This window comes from Vombatus ursinus, unplaced genomic scaffold (genome assembly GCF_900497805.2).
Source record: "Vombatus ursinus unplaced genomic scaffold, bare-nosed wombat genome assembly UNPS02012082.1, whole genome shotgun sequence".
Taxonomy (NCBI): Eukaryota; Metazoa; Chordata; class Mammalia; order Diprotodontia; family Vombatidae; genus Vombatus; species Vombatus ursinus.
The window spans coordinates 563,039-584,121 of NW_020951860.1; the positions used below are offsets into that span (position 1 = coordinate 563,039).

The 21,083-nt window shown below is 37.9% G+C and overlaps 1 protein-coding gene and 1 pseudogene across 1 annotated transcript in view; both read left to right on the forward strand.

Moving 5' to 3' along the window:
- The first annotated feature begins 4,675 nt into the window (after positions 1 to 4,675).
- CCDC77 (coiled-coil domain containing 77) overlaps positions 4,676 to 21,083 on the forward strand; it is a 37,284-nt gene continuing 20,876 nt past the window's right edge. The window contains exons 1-8 of the mRNA XM_027857278.1: positions 4,676 to 4,762; positions 6,248 to 6,305; positions 9,703 to 9,928; positions 10,526 to 10,668; positions 12,413 to 12,506; positions 13,635 to 13,701; positions 14,462 to 14,550; positions 15,450 to 15,598. Coding sequence (XP_027713079.1) covers positions 6,265 to 6,305; positions 9,703 to 9,928; positions 10,526 to 10,668; positions 12,413 to 12,506; positions 13,635 to 13,701; positions 14,462 to 14,550; positions 15,450 to 15,598 — 809 coding nt within the window. The 5' untranslated portion in view covers positions 4,676 to 4,762; positions 6,248 to 6,264. The remainder of the gene's footprint in view (positions 4,763 to 6,247; positions 6,306 to 9,702; positions 9,929 to 10,525; positions 10,669 to 12,412; positions 12,507 to 13,634; positions 13,702 to 14,461; positions 14,551 to 15,449; positions 15,599 to 21,083) is intronic.
- LOC114039532 lies at positions 19,717 to 20,680 on the forward strand (annotated as a pseudogene).

Consider the following 21,083-nt stretch of genomic DNA (forward strand, 5'->3'; position numbering starts at 1 on the left):
TATAAAAACAATGAATGAAATAATGCCTATTTTCAAGGAATTTAAATTCTGATGGATCTCTTTTTTATCAGAAACAGGGAAAAGGGAGAATGAGAAATTATGTCAAGGGGTCTTCAGATGAAGAGAATGAAAGAAGAGGTAGCTTAAATTGAATGGCCTCATTTTTTAAGGTCCTTTGCTGAGACAAATGAGGTAGAATAATTTGTGGGGGGCTTAAGGAGAGGAGAAAAGGTTTGGAATAACTTTGTGGGGAATGAGATAATCAATCAATGATGGTCATCTGAGTAGAGATGATAGTTAAACCCATGGGAGCTGATGAGGTTACAAAGAGAATTTAGAGAAAAATGAGAAGTCCCAGGATAAGATTTTGGGGTATATCCATACTCAGGGTATATCATGTGAATAATGATCCAGTAAAGGATATTGAGTAGTTGTCAGACAGGTAGAAAGAGAACCAAGTGAGAGCAACGTCATGAAAACCCAGAGAGGAAAGAATTTCAAGGAGATGGTGGTCAACAGCATCAAATGATGTAAGAGAGATCAAGAAGAAGAATAATTGAGAAAAAAACTATCAAATTTAGCAGTTATGAGATCATTAGTAACTTTGGAGAGAGTGGTTTCATTTGATCAATGACATTGGAGGACAGATTACAGAGGATTTAGAAGAGAATGAAAGAAGAAGATGGGTCAATGACAGTGGAAAGTTTTTCCAAGAAGTTTGGATGAGAAAGGGAGGATGGAAATAGGATAAAACCTTTCAGGTTGGGTCTAGTGAGGATTTTTTTAAAGGATAACACACTGGAATTTTCACTAGCTGTTCCCCATGCTTGGAATTTTCTTTCTTTTCATTTCTACTTCCTGGATTCCCTGACTTTATTCAAGTCTCAACTAAAATAGTAAAAAAAAAAATTGCTAGAAGCCTTTGTTGCTGCCCTTTAATGCTAGTGCCTTCTTTCTTTATTTTCAATTTATCTTGCGTATATCTTGTTTGCACATAGCAGTTTGTATAATGTCTCCCCATTAGATTGTAAGCTCCTTGAGGGCAGGGACTGTTTTTTACTTTCTTTGTAACCCCGGTAGTTATTACATATCAAGTGAGTAATAAATGCTTGTTGACTTTACGTGATTTGTGCTGGCAATCTGCAGGAGAAAACAGGTAGGGATGAGATCAAAGCTCCCCATAGAGAGGTTAGCTGTGCACAAGACATTACTCCATCTCTAACACTCTATGATTCTAGCCAGACTGGCCTTCCCCATGCTGTCTCTCATGCCTAGAATACACTCCCTCTTCACTTCCACTTCATAGAATTCCTTTCTTCCTTCAAGATTCAGCTTAAGCACCACCTTCTTCTACATGAAGCCTTTCCTAATCCCCTCCACTGCTTGTTTTATCTCCTTTAAGTTATCATATAGTTATCTACTTTCTACTTATTTGTATTTATTCTCCTTATATTCATTCTGTATATATGATAAATGTCCTTGTTGTCATTTCCCTCTCCTAAACTGGAATTTAGAATTGCAAGTAGAGATTGTTTCATCCATTGAATTTCTATCTCCAGAGCCTGACATGTATTCTGGAACGTAGTAGAGCTTCATAAATACTTGTTGATAGATTAATTACCAAAGCCTTTTCTGACTTCCTCCTCTATGTCCCACCCTTGCTAAATAACATTTTTCCCTCCTTCTAACTTTCCTAGAGTGCTTCATATGAATGTTTCTTTTGACCCCATCACGTGTATTATTATATTTATCTGTGTAACCCTTGGTTCAAAGAAGCAAATGTATAGGACTCTCCTCATTGGTAGAGATTGATTACCCAATGCCCTATACCAACAGGAGGGGCAGGGCAGAGTTGGTGGAGAGTGGAAGAGAAGAGAGATCTGGTGACTTCATTTATATACAGGGTTCTGCCCTAGTAGTCTCCCACTCGGAGGCTGGATTAAGAAGTAGGTTCAACTGACCCTCCTCCACCAGGCTCTCATGAAGCAACTCAAAGCAGTCCCCAAGCTTTAAAGTCAAAAGAAAGACTTAGTTTAGATCCACTGAACTCTGGGTGAGAAGCTAATGAGGGAACTTTGTCATATCCCATTGAAAGTCCCTAAGGTATCTAGTTCAGCAGTCAATTAGGAAGTCTCCTCATCATCATACAGTGTAAAGGCCCCTTTAGTCACATATATATAATTGGAAATAGGCTCCACAAAGCTTCTAGGTTGTGAACTGGAGCCAAACAGGGAATATCTGCATAGGCACCAAGGAATGACCCAATAGGCCAGTTATATAGGCACATTGGTGTGCTGGTAAATGTTTAACAATCAGTTTTGGGAAAGGTGGGAAGAATGTCCTCATAATACACTCTAAGTTTAATCTGCATTATTAACATTTTCCCATTGCTTTTTAAAGTCTAGAATCAGAGTATCCAAAAGTGGTGATATTGCCCCCTGGGGGGCACTGGAATGATGGGGGCAGAGCACATAGCACCCTCCAGTGCAATTGGGGGATGTTGAATAAGGGGGGCGGTGGAAGCATAAGGAAAGAAGAGAATATTTTGAAAAACCATTTGTACATGTTTCATCTGTTGTGTAACAGCTAAAGTCATAGCAATTTTCCAAAGAAACACACAAAATGCAAATTATAACTGATCAGGGGTGAAATCCAAGTACAAGTTTTAACAAACACGTGTTGGCAGGCGAGCCTGTTGCACATTGTTGGAAAACCCAGCATGCATTAGCAGTGGGATGTGCGTGTAATGACTTGTTTACAATATGATACTATACAGTTACATAATATGATATTGTGTCCTCAAAATTTCAATACAGGAAAAAAACACCATTTTAAAATAAATTATTAAATTTAAGATGTGTCATTTAAAAAAATTTTTTTAAATGATGTAAATTTCAAAAAAAAAAACAAAAAAACAAAAACAAAAGCAAAAAACAAAAAACAACTGTTAAAGGGTTAAATAAAGTAGGTTTCCAGGGGGGCACTGAGTAATTTTTTTTAAAGGGGGGCAGTAGGCCAAATAAGTTTGGAAACCTCTGGTCTAGAAAATAAATAATTAATCAAGTCTTGATTTGTAGCATTTGTAGATTTTGATGGTATAAATGCTCACACCGAAAATTTAATAATTGGCTCTCAGAACTGGCTTCTGTACACCCACTAGCAAAGAATGGAAACAAAGTACGTGTTCTGGGATAACAGCTAGGTTGGCCACAAGAAGACCTCAGTTCAAATGTTACCTTAGATACTTAGTATCTGTGTGATCCTGGGCAAGTGACTTAACCTGTCTGCCTCAGTTTCTTCATCTGAAAAATGGGGATAATAATAGCAGCTACTTCCCAGGATTGTTGTGAGGATCAAATGAGATCATTTTTGCAAAGCTCTTAGCACAGTGCCTTTACTCCCTGGCCGTGTTGTGGTCCGAAAGTCACACACTATAAGCTTCTGAAATGGAGCCCGGGGTCTTGGGCCTTTCCCATGTATGGCCCATGAATGCAAGCTTTCTTCTATCTTGCTTTAGGTGAAGGAATATTGGATACACTTTGACTTTGTGAGCCTCAAATAGTCTGGAGAGAAAGCAACCAGAAATCTAGGAACTACAATCCATCCTGGAATTTGCCAGAAGCCATATGGTGCCCAGTCAATCCACGGGCCAGCCCTAGTAGCAGTGACGCAGATTCATGGGATAGTTGTGTATCTCATGATGGGTGATTACAAGAATAATTTGCCACGTGGCATTGGTACCATTGTACTTAGCCAGGAGGGTTCCCGGAAAGCGGTCTGTTGCTGAGCCCATCAGTGAAGTCCTTCTAGTGCCTACCAAAGCTTCTCCCATCGCTTGTGGAAAAGGCAGCATGGTTTAGTTACTAGTGTACAAACTTTAAGTAGCCTTGGAGTTGGGAAGTTGGGAAGACCTGAATGTGAATCATGTTTCAAACACTTACTGCCTATGTGTCCCTGAGGCAAATCACTTAACCTTTATTTCAATTTCCCAAACTGTAAAATAGGAATAATAATAGTACCTACCTCCCAGTGCAGCTGTCAAACTAAAACAAGATGTGAAGAGTTTTGCAAACTTTAAAGCAGTATGTTAACTCAATATGAGGCATAGGAGGGAGAATTTTGTGGAGAAAACTCCTGAGCATGTTGGGTGGACCTCTTATGGCTCATTTCTAAAAGGAGACAGACGAGAACCTCTCCTTATTCAACAGGCATGGATGGATGCGTTGTGCTGTGCATAGGAGAAAAATGAGAATGTTTGCAAAAATTGAGTAGAAAAAACAACGATGCCCGTATTGCGGCTTAGGGAGAGAAAGTAGTTTGGTTAAGTTTAGCCGGGCGCAAGCTAGAACTGAGATAAGCACATTTTGCGAACCCGCCGCTTTACCCCAGGCTAAGTGGTTTGGAGAAGGCAAAAATTCCTGGCCCGGAGTAGGCGTGAGAAGAGAGAAGAGAGAACTACATTTCCCAGCGATCTTTGCGGAAGCAAGCTGACAGAGGTAAAATGTCTTGTGCGGCGTGAAGGAAAGGCGTGCCTGAAAGTCACCGCGCCCTAATCTGCTTTTCCATTGGTCGGAAACCCGAAGAGCTTTGTAACCCTCGAGGTGATTGGTCGGTTTCTGTGGCGCCATGTTTCCCTCTCGTTCAACTTGGGTGTTTCCGTTGGGACGGCAGACTCAGACAAGTCGTGGTTTGTTTTGAGCGGAGCCTTCCACAGTAGCCGGAGAGTGAGGGAGACGTTGTTGGCCTGGATTCGGAAGATCCGGTGAGAGGAGCAGAGGGCTCGTCTTGGGGCCCGAATCCTGGGAGGGAGGACAGGGGTGGACCAGAGGGAGGATCGTTGGCCTCCTCCGAACCTCCAGGGACCTTAGGGAGGATCAGTTTCAGCTCCCCCATTTCACAGATGAGGAAGTCGAGGTCCAGAGAGGCGACCCGACTTGTTCCAGATCACACAGATATTAAGTTAGGATTCGAATCCAGGCCCCAGATGTCAAGGGATTGTGATGCGCCCGTCACGACACCAGACTGCGAAAAGGACAATTTGAAGGATCTAAGGAGACAACCCAGGAATGGCGAGGGACATTTGGGTGTCAGCAGGAGTTCTCGCAGGTCCCCTCCTCTCCATCCCTTCTGCTATTGTCAGTGAATCCCGATGTTTGTGAACGAATCAGACAAATAACGCAAGGACAGGACGTTGCAGACCAGGGGCCTGATTTCTAGTAGTTCCAGATTTCTTGCTCATTGCAATGTTGTGAGCGGTCTCTGAGAGCCAATCTCCGAGAATGAAAAAATGAAATAAAACTCAGGCCCTGCCCTCTAGGGGCTTGCCTTTTAGTAGAGGAGATGGAATATGTACACACAAATGAATTAAAACTCAGGCCCTGCCCTCCTGGAGCTTACCTTTTAGTAGAGGAGATAGAATAAGTACACACAAATGAATTAAAACTCAGGCCCTGCCCTCCAGGAGCTTACCTTTTAGTAGAGGAGATAGAATAAGTACACACAAATGAATTAAAACTCAGGCCCTGCCCTCCAGGAGCTTACCTTTTAGTAGAGGAGATAGAATATGTACACACATAACTATTGTACATATTGAAATACGGTAAAGTGAAAAGGAGAGGTCCACATAAAGTGCTGTTGGAGCAATTGGTCACAGAGGGTTGGTGGAGTCCTGATGTGCCTGTTGATAAAAATTTTCATCAAAACTGAAGCATTGTGATATAAATGAATAGATTCTTGTACGTAAACTTCATTAACATCTTATTGTGCCAGAATTTTACTGGCTCTGAAACAGATGAAGAGTTTTATCTATAATGAACAATTTTGATGCCACTATCAAAGCCCTTGCTACTTATTTTTCCTAGGAGAGGGAAGACAAAAAACAAAATAACCCAAAAAATCCATTGTTTAAATGTGCTCTCCATAGCACACAGTCCACTACTCAACTGTCATTAATACCCATTTTATTTCTCTCCTGCTAGAAATAGAAAGAAAAAAATTAATTAACCAGATTGTATTAAGGAGAAAAATATAATTCTCTTGATTCAGTTTCCTGATGGAAATACTTCATATTCTGAGGCCAACTTGAAAGCAAGTCAGAATTTCTTGAGAATTCAATATAGTGGTAGAATTTTGAAACAGGTGGGTATGTTGGATACAGTAATGCTGCTGGGGAAATTATTAATAATGACTGGGTAATAGAAATAGTTTTTTTTATGCTCACATACTCTGAACTTTGTTTCTTTGGCAGGTGCTGGAGAAAGCAGTATGTACCAGTATACTCCACCTTCTACCCCTATCTCCAGAAAGTAAGAAGTCTTCCAATTTTAAAAGCTTTAAGACATAAGTCACATTTACTCTAACCTTTATCCAAAATAACATCTTTCTTGTGGCAGCTAGAGGGATATATTTCTTGAACGTGGATTTGAAGGAACCTTATATATTGGGAAAGAGAGAGAGAGCTCAAAAAAGAGTTGTGGTAATTCCTAGAATGACTCTTTTAATTCCCATATTTTGGCTTCCCTAGTTTTCACTTTGACAGTATAGTTGGGGCAAGTGGGAATTGCCTATAGAAAATTGAAATTTCTGGATCTTACATTAATTATTTCAATTCCTGTTTATGTAGAATTCACAATAAAATAAACTTAATATATTGTTGCTGCTGGCTATTACCCAATACTTGGTAATACTGGGATACAAATTGTTTATAGATTTAGCTTTGTCAACCGTTTCTGTAGTATTAACTCACATTTGTATAGATTAAGTTTTACAATTAACTTTCCTCCACAACAGCCATTTGAGATGAATATTTCAAGTATCACTAGTCTTCCAGCAGTGTCAGAGCCAGGATTTAAACCCAGGCTTCCTGACTACAAATGCAGAGCTTTTTCTGATACACCACACCACCTTTTCATTGCAGAAATGGGAATTTTAATCCTGGTTTTGCTGTAAACTAGTTATATATGATTCTTACCCCCTCTTTCAGCCTCCATTCACAGCTCCTACATTTGCAAAATGTCAGCCATACTTGTAATACTAACTAGTTTTCTGGAGCTGTTATTAGGGCTATTTGGAAGTAATAACATCTTTTGAAAATATAAAATTTTATGTAAAATGATAATTCTCACATTTTAAATAATTTTAAAAGGTTTGTTCCTCTCATATATTTATTTTACTATCTTCTACCTATTCCTAAATGTTTTAGGGGATGATAACAACAAAAAATATATCTGAAACCATCACTTCCTCTTCCCCCATTTGAGTTATGATCTTCTACTTCTTTACACATAGGAGATTATGATCCTAAACTGGCAAGCTCTGGGTTTCAAATGAATCTGCCAAACTCTTAATGTCTTGACGTGCTATAAGGTGGGAAAACTTTTTAATGTTCAGATCAGAGTTTTTGGCTAAAGTCTCATATTTGTTGAAAACTTAATACTTTCCAGGCCATTGCCATTTAGAACATCTTTTTCTTAGAACTTGAAAATTCAGGTGCTAATGGTATACATTTGTTAACTGAACAGTATTTTTTAGAGAGTATATTAGTTTGTTACCTTAACCAGCATAGGTATTCAAATATATAAATAAGAACATAAGAACATTTAAGAAATAATGAAACCGCTCCAAAGAGTTGTAAATTATTATTTACATGTTTGGAGACTTATTTACTAATTGTGATCTTTTATTAATTAGAACTGTGTTCTTACAGTCATATTTTTGTATTCTTTTTTACTTTTTCAGTGTATTTAACATGGATTTCTTGCTGTTATTGTTGTAATCAATTGTATAGTTGTAGAAAGCATATATGATCTTTTGGTTTTGCTTTCTTTGTTCTACATTCTTTCATGTCATATTTAAATTCTTCATAATTTTCATTTCTTATAGTACAATAATATTACAGTAAGTTTTTGTGTCCATATCTGTTTTATGGAAGATACTATACTAGGCCCTGGGAATAAATACAAAAACAAAAGTGAAAAAATCCCTGTATTTCAATGTCAGCTAAGGGAGGGGAGAGACTGCAGGAAGAGGAAAGGGAGGTGGTCAACATTGTAAAAGGCTGCTGAGAGGTCAAGTTAAATAAGAAATTAGAAAAGGGTGTTGAATTTAGCAGATAAGAGATCATTGGTAACCTTGGAAGGAACAATTTCCATTGGGTGTTAGAGTGGGAATCCAGGATGTAAGAGTTTGACAAAAGAGTGGGAGGTGAGGAAATGGAGGCATGTAAATGAACTTTTTAAACAGATTTTTTTGGATTTTTTGCTTTAATAGCACTTAAATTTCCACTTTTATTCCTCATCCTCTTCCCTACCACAGGAATATTCTAACAAAATTTGTTTTAAAGAAAAAAGAAGTGAAAAAACTATCAACATTTTGAGAAAATCTGAAAAAAAATATGCTGTGTTCCATACCTGTGGGTCTCCCACTACAGCAAAGGAGTTGGGGAAGGAGGAGCTACTCGTATTTCTTCTTTGGGCCCATTCTTGTTCTTTGTAATTTTGCAACATTCACTTTTAGCTGTTTTGTGGTTTTCATTCTTTCCATTTACATTATTGTAGTCATTCTGTATACTACTTACTTGGTTCTGCTTACCTCATTCTCCATCAGTTTGTATAAGTCTTTCCATTGATCATATTTGTTGTTTCTTGCAGCACAACAATATTCCATTGCATCCACATATCACACTTTGTTTAGCCATTCCTCAGTTGATGGGCAATAGATGATCTTTTCTAGGGGCTTGGCTAAGCAAGGAAAGGGCAGGTAGGTGGCACAGTGAATAAAGTCAGGAAAACCTGAGTTCAAAAGTAGTCTCAGATAATTACTAGCTGTGTGACCCTGGGCAAGTCACTTAACCTTGTTGGCCCCAGTTTTCTCATCTGCAAAATGAGCTGGAGAAAGAAATGGCAAACCACTGCAGTCTCTTTGCCAAGAAAACCCCAAATGGAGTCATAAAGAGTTGGACATGACTGAAAAGACTGAACAACAGCAAGTGCAAGGAAACAGAGATGAAGAATGATAGCTCGAGGGTAGGACTTTCAAGTAAAAGTTATTTATTGCTGAGGGAGACCTGAGCATGTCTATAGGCAGCAGGGCTGGAGTCAGTGGATTTCATTTTGTTTAATGCCTACCACGTGCCAGACACTGTACTTGATTGAAAACAAAATAAAGAAAATGCTCAAGGAGAAAAGAGAAGAGGGTCAAGAGTACAAGGGGAGGCATTGACCTTGGCAAGGAAAAGAACTGCTTCGTCAGAGGCTGAAGCAAAGAAGGAAAGAATAGCGGATCATGAAGAGGGCTTTTGAGGTGTGAATTAGGGAAAAAGAAGGAGTCTGTGATAGGTGTCCTCTATAACTTTTTTTTTAATGATATCAATATTTTACTTCCAACTCCTTAAAATATTACTTTAGATTCATAGCCAACACAAATAATCTAAAAAAAAACCCGCCTGTTTTAAAAGAAAAGTTTTAAATGTGTTTAAAAAAATGACTAATTAAAAGGGATATCTCAGGTGGAGTTATGGGATTCAGAATTTAAATATTATTCAACACAAGATTTGTTTGGACTAGTTAATCATACTACCTAGTGTAGTGTAATCGAATCTCTATAACTTTCAAAATAAATATTAGAATCTAAGTATACCAAATTCTAAGAATTCTGTAAATATTAACAGGCTTCAATTTTCACTTCTGTGGTGGTTTCATTTAGGTTACCAACCTCCCAGAGCCCTTCTAAACACTGTGGTGCTTCTGGGACAAGATCTAGAAATTCAGAGGAGTCAACTCCACTGCCCTCCATTACTGAGTGCCTAAACTTCGTCTGCCCAACCAAAGAACTGTTGGAATATTACCAAAAAAAGATACTTGAGTTTGATGAACAAAATGAAGAACTATTGAGAAAACTGGAAAAATATGCCCACCTATGCAAGGACTGGGTAAGAAAAAGCAATGTAGTCCTCATTCTAGTTTTTCTCACTAAATTTGTTTTTTAAATTATAATTAGAATGTGGATGCCTGTAGGAAGTATCAACTTGTGTCCAGAGTGGGTAGCTATAAAGAATATTGTATTAAAACATCTTAGTCATACCAAATCCTGGGATATATATTTCCTGTAGGCCATACCCCTCCAAGAGGAGATGGTGTTAAAAGGTTTTATGTAAGATTCTGATGTTTAGTACATTGTTCACATAACCCTTGTGTAGAGCAAATTTAATTTAAATGTTCCCTCACATATCTTGTACCAGCTGGTACAAATAATTCAAGTCCATATTCCTATTAGAATGTTCTATTGATAACAGCTACATCTCAAAACACTCTTTCGGAAACTGACTTTCAGTACTCTGTGACATGGTAGCTAATTGACTTACTGTAGTCTCCTAAATCATTCCCACAACACTTAAATAATATGCAGCTTTTTATACTCTGGAATTGTATTGAATGTTACTATATGAACTGAATAAGGTTATATTTAGGAAATATCCTCTCTGAGGCTCTGGATCATTTCACCTGCCTTTTTTTTTTTTTTTAAATAGCACAAACTGGAGTTGGAAATCCAGCAGAGGGAGAAAGAGATTGCTGAGTTACAGAAAGCCCTAAGTGACATGCAGATCTACCTCTTCCAGGAGCGCGAGCATGTGTTACGCCTCTACTCAGAAAATGACCGATTAAAAATCAAGTACTGAGCAGAAAAAGGGGCTCATGATACCCTAGAATTCAAAATTAGAAGGGACCCCAGAAATCATCTAGTTCAACCCCCTCTTTTTATAGATGAGAAAACTGAGGACTGAGGTCCAGGAAGTTTAAATGAATTGCCCAAGGTTACACAAGTAGGGATTGGAACCCAGAATCTCTTGTTTCTTAATCTAATGGACTTTTCACTCTGCTGGGAGCTGACAGTGAGGGAGATTTCAAATATACACTGGACAAAAACATTTTTGTGGGGGGCAGTTAGGGTTAAGTGACTTGCCCAGGGTCACACAGCTAGTAAGTATCAAGTGTTTGGTCTGAGGCCAGATTTGAACTTAGGTCCTTCTGATTTCAGGGCTGGTGCTCTATCCACTGCGCCACCTAGCTGCCCCAACAATTTTTTTTTTTCATTCTTTCTAGTCTATTGCATTGCTTTTACTGATTTAAGAGGAAAAAAAAGTCTATGTACCAATTCCTTTTCCTTTCCAGTGACAGCTGAGGAAACATTTCTAAGTTTTTCCCTTGTAACCTCATGCTGTTATCTGAACTTTTATGAGATTAGAGGTTAAGCCTTGTTAGTGGCCTGATGAATATAATATGAAAATGAATGGAGAACTGCCTGATTGCTATTCCTTTAACCGCTAAAATATATATATTGCTTTTTATTTTAATTAAAGAGTCCTTTTTAGTTGTAGTATGCCGTAAATTGTTTTTTTTGTTGTTTTTTGATTTTTTTAGTGAGGCAATCAGGGTTAAGTGACTTGCCCAAGGTCTCACAGCTAGTACGTGTCAAGTGTTTGGTCTGAGGCCAGATTTGAACTCAGGTCCTCCTGACTTCAGGGCCGGTGCTCTATCTACTGCGCCACCTAGCTGCCCCCATAAGTTGTTTTTAAGAACATTGTGGATCAGTACAGCAGCTTAGCAAATAGATTAGAAATCTTTTGTCTAGGCATTTTCACAGTTCATAGTGTCACAGAAATAAGGAACCTAATAGTCTTTAGATAAAGCCTACAAAAACTGCCAGAGATATCTTTACATGAGGAGCAAAAGTGATATAAGAAAAGAGTACTTGTGTGACCATTTGGGAATGAGCTCTAAGAGCCATAATACTAGAGCTCTGACCTATTTCCATTTTCATAAAAATGTTCATTTTGCTGAAAGGGGCTCTATTTCTTTTTTTTTTTTAATTCTTTGAAATACAGGAGTTGGGGCAGCTAGGTGGTTCAGTGGATAGAGCACCAGCCCTGGAGTCAGGAGTACCTGAGTTCAAATCTGGCCTCAGACACTTACTAGCTGTGTGACCCTGAGCAAGTCACTTAATTACAATTGCCTCCACCACTACCCCCCCCCCCCCCCCCAAAAAAGAAATACAGGAATATAGTATTACTGTTTATAGTAGATCGTTAAATTTGGAATCAGGAGACCTAGGTTCATAACTGAACTCTAACGCTTTCTAGCATTGTGGCTGGGCAAGTCAACTTTTCTGATCCTCAGTTTTCTAATTATAAAGATGAAGATGATAATTCTTGCACAACCTTCTTCATTAGTTAATTGTGGTGAAGAAATTTCTTTGTGAATTTTAATGCAAAATATAAACATGAGCAGTTATTATTTCTCACAATCCTGTAGAAACAGGCTGGCTTTGTTTCTTTCTGCAAGAGAGAATGCCCATCAAATGGAAAAGGGTATATGTTGTAGGAACAATTATTGATAATATTCTCTGGTGATTATAGGGAGCTAGAAGACAGAAAAAAAATTCAACATCTCTTGACCTTAGTGGGAACTTCTAGTGAAGTAACTTATTTTCACAAGGAGCCTCTACACAAAGTAAGTGATTATTGGGACAGCCTGGTCCATAAGATTTTTTTTTTTTAGTGAGGTATGGAAACTCAAGTTTATAGTAACAACTTGGAGCAATCAAAGCAATTGTGACCAAAATCTGTCATGGGTAGAACTGGATGGAGAATCCAGTACAAATACCCTTAATCCTCATTTTTATAATAGCTGTGTTTTAATATAATTCATTTGACAAATATTTATTGAACAACTACTTTGTGTGAGGCACTATGCAAATTGTTTTCTCAAGTATAGAGGATAAAATAGTCTTTATCTTAATGGGTTTTATAGTCCATTAAACTAGGAGCTATTAACACACACACACATAAAATACAACATAGAATATGAAAGTATAATAAGAGTTAGGGTAGATCATAAGAAGGAAAGATTACTCTCAACTAAGGGGATCAGGGAAAATTTCATGGCAGAGGTGGCATTTGAATTGGGCCTTGAATGAAGGGTAAAAATTGGATAGTCTGGGCTGTAAGGAAAAGAGCATTCCAAATATAATAATGTATATGTTCAAGAACATGGATATAATGTCTTGAGTTTTTTTTTTTTTAAACTTAAGTTTTTTACAGATTTCTTTATGTTTATAGACATTATTTCTTCCTTTGGGACTCTCTACTTGGCCAATGTTAAGAGTAAAATTCCTTTGTTATTTGGATAGGGAATTTGGAAAGGAGACTTTATTTCTGCTGCTAAGTTTTTGTTTATGGCACATTAGTTTATGTATCAGATGGATTTTAAAGTTCATTAGAGTAGGAAGTCATCCTCTAGTGACATTTTGGCCATGTGGTCACTGAATGCCATGTGGAACCAGCAAGAACTCTGTCTTCTTTCAAAGATTAAGAAAGATTAAGATCCTGGCCCACAGAGAGAACAAATGACTTGCCTGAGTTCACTGTGAATCAGGTCCATACTTTGATATAAAAGGAAGGGCAGACCGCAGGCCTTAACTCCTCTGCTTTGCCCATAGAGTCTCATGCTTAATTTAGTTCCTTTTACGTTTGTGTGCAACTTGGTGAATGTGCTGTGGGGATGATGTTTGATCTTGGGGGTACAGGTTGGAAAGTGAAAAGTTTTCTTTAAAGAAAATGTCCCTTTTGATTCTTTTAGGTCACTGTTCCCCAAAAGACTGTTCATTTCAAGCAGCCATATGAACAGGAGTTCGTTTCCAGAGCAGGTACCAATGAGCAAACTTTTTTCTTTGAAATCCAAACAGTTAAATGAACATTTTTAAAAAAATACTATACAATAATATTTTTTTCATTTTTTTTTTTTTTTTGCGAGGCAATTGGGGTTAAGTGACTTGCCCAGGGTCATACAGCTAGTAAGTGTCAAGTGTCTAAGGCCAGATTTGAATTCAGGTCCTCCTGACTCCAAGACCGGTGTTCTATCTACTGTGCAACTTAGCTGCCCCTGTACAATAATACTAATAATGGTGACCTGGTGGCACTCTTAAGATTCTGAAGAGCTTTGTAAGCAATTGACGAAAGATTCAGTTTTGTTCAGTGTGGTTAGTATTGTATATTACGTTACGTTTCTTTTGAAAATTAGTAATCCAAATGTGATAGGTGTGTATGTGTATGGCAGCTCTGTTCACCAGATTGTTAATTAATGTGAATATCCTCAAGCAATCTGGATAAACAGGAATTACTAAGAAAATAGATCGAGCTCAGAAGGAGTACTCTGCAACTCAGTGCAGTGTTTGTTATTGGGTATTGTTAATCAGGAAGAGTCCTACAGAGTTCCTTACTATGCTTTTAGGGGGAAAATACTGTGTTTGCTGTAAAATTTTCTTTTCTCTTCTTTTTCTATTAGACTCTTTTCTGAGATCAGACTGAGCACCTCTGTTTTTCCCTGCTAGAATAAAATGGATAACTGACCATCTAGAAGAAAAGCCAAATAAATTATTTTCCCAACTAACCTGTTTTCTACTGCAGGTACTAAAAGAAACTTAGGAAGAGCAATAAAAGAGACACAAGAAAGTCCTGAGAAATGCCCAAGGGACAACCAGACACTTATGCTGCAGGTAGAAAATATCTGTTGGCAAACAATGACAGCTTCTGACTTCCACAAAATTAAATTCTTGTGATATTTTAGTCACCCACTTACCACATACAGTTCTCTGCTGTTTACTGTAAGATGAAATATAACAGACATAGTTTAAACATTTAAAAACTCCTGCTTCCTGACTGTATAAAGTCCTTCTTTGCGGTACTCTAAATTCTTAGCTAACATTAAGTGTGAAATTCCTTCAATATTGGGATAGGGAATATAGAAACTGAGAGGAATATCGTTCCTGCCAAATTTTTGTGCATGACACATCCACTATGTAATAGATAGGTCTTTAAATTCCTTGAAATAGTGACTCTTCTTCCAGTGATGTTTTGGCCATTTGGTAACTGAATGCTACATGGAAGCAGGATTCTTTATCTGATTACATTGGAAATCCTGGTCCTATGAAGGTAATCCAATTGTTTAAGTAATATTTTCTAGCTGTAAGTAATGACTACATTTGGACTTGACAGCAAGATCCATAGAGGGCAGTCGTGTAATTATTTGGTTATAAGGTGACTGTTCTCCTCAACCAAAAAAACTAAGGAAAGATTCTCTACGTTCCCTGCCTAGCTAGAGGGCTCTTAGCTTGTCTCAGTGCCCAAAAGGGAATACTAGAACCCCGGGATTAGGAAAAAGTCACTGGGTTTTCCCACAATACAGTCTAAATTAATTATATACAGTTGATTATTTTGTTGTGTAGTCTGGCCTCAATAAAGACAATGCAAAGAAAGGTCTGTTTAACATTTTTGCTATTTTGTGAATGTTGCTGCTGATTATAAATTTTCCTAGAAAGATATTTAGCGTCTATTCCTGTGAGAAGGTGTGAAGGGGAGTAGAGCTGAGTATTTGACCTCTTGTTGATTTGCTTAGGTGGAAGCCCTGCAAGCTCAGCTCGAAGAGCAGACCAGGCTTGCCAGAGACCAGGTTGAAGGGCTTTTAGAAGACCGACGCATCTATATGGAAGAAGCGCAGGTTCAGCATGAGAGAAACCAGGAGAGGATCAAAGTGCTGGCAAATAAGTGAGTGCCTAGGAAAGGCTCTACTTTTGTCTTATTTTCCCTGAATGGTTTAAAAGTGAACAATTTTATAATTTGTGCTGCCATTTTTGTTATGATGATGATTATTGTTACTTTGGTGTAATAAAGAATCACAGAACTAGGAGTTTCAGAAGGTCATCTTAGCATCATAGATTTAGAGTTGAAAGAGATTTTCAGTATAAACTAGTCCAAGCTCCTGTGAAGGTAGAGAAAATCATGCAGCTCTTCTAATTGACTCTGTTACAGAAATATGTTATACAACCTCAACGGGCCCTCACTGCTGCTAGGTAATCCTTCTATACCTCCTTTATCAGCTCATTATTCTACTTTCCTCAGCAGCAATTCCAAACCTGTGCATCATTCCTCAAACCTTCCATGGTTCCCCCTTTCCCATTCCTCTGGCATAGAACCTTGCCTCAAATTTTATAGAAAAAGCTTCCTCTTCTCCTCTCTTCCTCATTTCATATATGCCTTCTGCCACTCTCCTCCATCTCTGCTTTATGATTCCTTACCAAGGGTTACCCCTCTGCCTACTCAAGGGATCCCACTCCGTTTCCACCTTACCACTTGTTTTCAATCTCTGTCTACTGGCTCATTCCCTACTGCCTACAAATGTGCTCATGTCTCCCCAATCCTGAATAAAACCCTTACTTAATCCTTCCCATATTCTTCCCTCTCCTGCCCCCCAGTCAACTCCAGGGGCTTCCTGTTGCCTCCAGGATCAAATACTAAATGTTCATCTGACATTCATAGTCCTTTAAAACCCAGGGTTCTACTACATTTCCAGTCTTCTTATACTTTAGTCCCATGTACATACTGTTCGATCCAGTGACACTGGCCTCCTGGCTGTTCTATGAACAAGACACTCCGTGTCTTGATTCTGAACGTTTTCTCTGACTCTCCTCCATGCCTAGAATGCTCCCTCTCCTTAACTCCTCCTTAGGATAGGGGTCATTCTCAAATAAAGCGAACCATTTTGTTCAGATCAACCTCTCCCAGGATCACTGTGTTATGTTGCCTTTGCCAATGGCACTACTTTTAAAGTAGTTATATTCAGCTTGTAGTGCTTGGGGAAGGGGGAGGTGCATAATGAAATCGATGCCAGGCTTGTAAAGCAAGTATTTTATAAATATGATTTACTGGTTTTACAAGAAAAAAAACAGAACAGCTTATCCCCAAGTTCTCATACAGTCTATCACTCTTTGTCACAATGATTCCTGCTAACTATATTGTAAAAGTAGATTTCTGTTTTCCCATAGGAACAGTGTCACAATTGATTGTTTGTATTTGTGACCAAAGATTTGGCTTGAGATGCGTCATGTATATAATAATTATAAATAATAGTAGCTTAGAGTTCTACGTAACAGAACAGTAATACTTATAACTAGCAAAAAGCTTTTCAGTTTTACAAAACTTCATATATATCATCTCATTTAATTTTAATAACAACTCTGTGAATCAGTACAAGCAGTATTATAGATAATGCCATGAAAGCAAAGGTACAATAACCATAAATCTCTTGTCCTATTAATAAGAGGGAAAAGTGCTAATTACTATCCTCTTTTTAATATATTCCAGACCTATACTGGTTTGTTTCTACCAATAGTACTGTCTTGTAAAGAAGTTGTATTCAACTTGTGGTCAGCTATTGTCCTCAGATTTTTTTTCTTTTTTATATGTACTTTTTTCCATTCCAATCCTGTATTTGTATTTTGGCATTTTTCCTTAACCTTTTGCTTTTTCTTATTCAATTTTCTTATTCAGTTTTTAATATTACCTTTTTTTCTGAATTTAAACATTTCTCAAAAGGCCTTTCTATGCACACAGCAAAATACAAAAAGAATTGTCTATTTGAAATGGAATATTTCGTTTTGCTTGCTTTTTTAAAAAGTATATTATAATTCACTCCTTGTCTGTACTTCCTTTTGAACTTCCTTCTGTTGTCTACATCTTAAGAAATATTTCAGTGGCCCTTTCCTTTTTGGCATCACTATTGCTAACTCTTCCTTTCCCTTAAAAAATTCCTCCCTACCCATTAAAAACCTAAAGAAGGGGGCAGGGAAGAAACTTTGTAAAAATAAGCATAGTCAAACAAAACAAATCTGAATAAAATGGCCGTGTCCAAAAAAGTATGCCTTTGCACCTTGAATCCATTACCTCTTTATCAGGAGAGGTAAATAATAGGTTTCCTTTGGAAACTTGATTGGCAATTGCTTTGATCAGTGCTTAAGTCTTATAGAAAATGTTTTTCTTTACAAAGTTGTTGTCCTTGTATAAATATTCTGGTTCTAATCACTTCACTCTGTATCAATTCACATTACCTAGAATTCTCTAAAACTATTTTGTCATTTCATACAGTTCAATAATATTCTATTATATTTATATACCACAGTGTGTTTATTCGCTGATTCATAAAGACCCCAGTACAATTCTAGTTCTTTGCTTTTCTTCCTGCTGACCTTTGAATCCCTTCTTCAGGATCAGGAAGTTTGTTTTGCTTGTGACTATTCCCTACTAGATATTATCCTCCCTTTTAACTACCCCTCTCCCTTCCCTGCTTGTTTACTTGTTGAGTTTGATACTGTATTGTTTGTGTATTCAATCCTCTTTCATTTGTTTTGGATAAGAGTGAGCTTCATCTGAAGTGCTGCCCCCTATACTTCTTCCATTCTCTTCCCTCCCACCTCAGTAATGATACTTAGCAAGGTCTATCCCCGTCTTCCAATTTTCTATACTAGAGTATTCCTTTTACCTTCTTCAGAATGGAACTGCCAATCCACCCCTAAAGTTCTTAAGGGCCACACTCATTTCTTCTCCCACTGTTATAATGTTAGCACTACTTCATCATACAACCTTTTCCAATTGCTTAAATAAATTTTCCTTTTTAGGTTTCTCTGGATTTGTTTGCTTTTCAAAGTACCTATTCAGCTCTAGTCTTTGCATCAGCAGTGCTTGAAAATTCTCTATTCTAAAGTCCTCTATTTTGAAGGTCAATTTGTTTGCTTATACCATTATATCAGCTTTGCAGGAAAGTTATTCTTAGTTGTAACCCTGTATCTTTTTACCTTTTAAAATATTGTAGTCTAAGATTTCATTTAGTTTATCTTAGAAGCTACCAGGTCTTGTGTAACCCTTGGTTCCCAGGTATATGCAGTATCTTCCTGTGTTGATCTGGATTTAGGCTGGTACACAATTGGGCCTTTTTGTTTTGGGGTTTTCTTTTGGGAGATGATCAATGGATTCTTTCTGTCTTCACTTTGCCCTCTGATTCTAAAAGATCTGGGTAGCTTTCATTTGTGATTTCTTGAAATACAGAGTCCATTTTTTAAAATTGTAGTTTTCAATAAGTCCAGTGTTTCTTTAATCATTTCTCTTTGAGCTGTTTTCTAGAGTCATTTATTTTTGCTATTAGATTCCTTATGATCCTTTCAGTCATTTGATTCTGTTCTAATAGTACTTGCTTTCTGATGGAGTTACTGATTTCTATTTGGCCTATTCTAGTTTTCAAGGATTCCATTATTTGGTAAAGTTTACTGTTCTTCTAAACTATTTACTCTCCTTTCATCTCTTTTCTCTGGAGCTTTTATTTCTTATTTTATTCCTTCATATTTACCAGGTGGAAAACTGATTTTTTTTTCCTCGTAATTCCCTGCTCACAGTTGTTAAAGTTATATACTCCTTCTTTTTGAGGATTTCTAGATCCACAGTAATTTTTTTTTTTATATTGCCAAGTGCTTTCTTTGATTTATTCATCTGTTCAGCTTTAGTTCCTGTACTGAAACTTTGTTCCAGAGTCAAGTTCCACCTCGTCTAGCTCCTCTGAGTGGGGTAGTGGACTACGCTTGGTCTTGCTCTGGGTCTCCTGTATTACATGTGTTGACGTCCACCTCCTGGGTTGGGGTTCCCCTGGATCTTTGAGGCTCAGACCTCAGGTCATCTGTGACAGGGGTTCTTAATTTGGGATTGTGAATTTGTTTTTAAAAAATATTTTGGTAGATCCATCCCAGTGGTGAGAGTGCTCCTAGATCCTATGATGCATCACATGCTGCGTCACACAGAGCAGCAGGTTTCAGCTCTGCAGGTCTTTTCTGTTTGTTGAAATGTCCATGGTTTTATCTGCTTCAGTGGCTCATATACAGGATGGATTACTGCTTTCTGCTTCTACTGATTATGAGCAAAAGCATGGGAATGCAGGAATGCAGAAAGTATTTTAAATCACTCTCGAAAAAACTTGGTCAGCTTCCTGATAGATGTACACTGAAAACTGGATGATATAATAATAATTTTATTAGCTCTCTGGGAGTGGGTTACATGATTCTGTGTCCCGAAAATTACCCAAATGTCTTGGTTTTCTCTTTCCTGGATGAGCTTCAGAAGGAATTCATCAGTACTTACAACATGATGAAGTTGTCTACTGCCATCAGACCATACTGTGTCATTGAATTTGATAACTTCATTCAAAGGACCAAGTAGTGGTATAACAATTCCTGGCCTCTTTCAACAAAGACAAGTCTTTGTGACATGCAAACCAAAATCAAGCTGAGACCACCTTTTCGAGTTTTCATATGTGAACTGGGATCAGCCAGTGGATTCACATCTTTTATTTGCTGTGGAATGTGAAAGTGCTAGTTAGATTTCTTTTGCTCACCAGTGATTGAAGCCAGTGACTCTGCCAGGGATTGTGGTATTTATTCTTAGGCTCTTACGTGGAACTCTGAAGTTAATTCAAGGCTTTGATGCCATAGAAAGTCTATTCCAGAATAGTGGTGAGAATTTCAGTTATGTCATTGCATTTTTCCTTGGCATAGCAGCTTGTCTATACCAATGTTGTTTGTTCATCTGCTTGGTGCGGGAATGTAAAAATCTTTCTTGACTTTTGGCTTACTTTGTCTATGCAGCATGTATCTATCTGACCTCCACAACCTCTGGCAGCTTTTCTTTAATGTGACTATGGGAGTGTTTGTGACACTACAGAGCTGACTAAGGCAACGCCGGGGCAAGTCCCCACTTAGAATGTCTAAGACAAGCCCAATATTTGCCTGCATCAGCTGCCTAGAAGAGTAAAGAGAGCCTCCTACCTGTCAGTGAAGATTTCCACCAGACCAAACAGAAGCTTTATTTTTCCTCCTTTCTCTACCTTTCTTTTTGTTGTTTGAAAACAGTATAACCTGCCTCTGAATATTCCTGCCATGGAAGTCTTCCAAAAGTCTTTGAAAACATTACTGACTGAGGGATCATCATCACAAAGGAGACAGGCTGCCTTTTTGCTCTGATGAACTTGCGGAAGGACAAAGTAAATTTGGAAAATAACTAGTAGCAAGCAGCATATAAGCCTTTCTGAAAAATTCAGTGAAAATATAAATATAATACTAGGTCTCCAAACCAAGTATGAGCCAGTACCAATGTTGATTTTTGCCTCTGTGAAGCAATAATGTAGATTAGATAAAAAGTTGCTATGGCATACTGG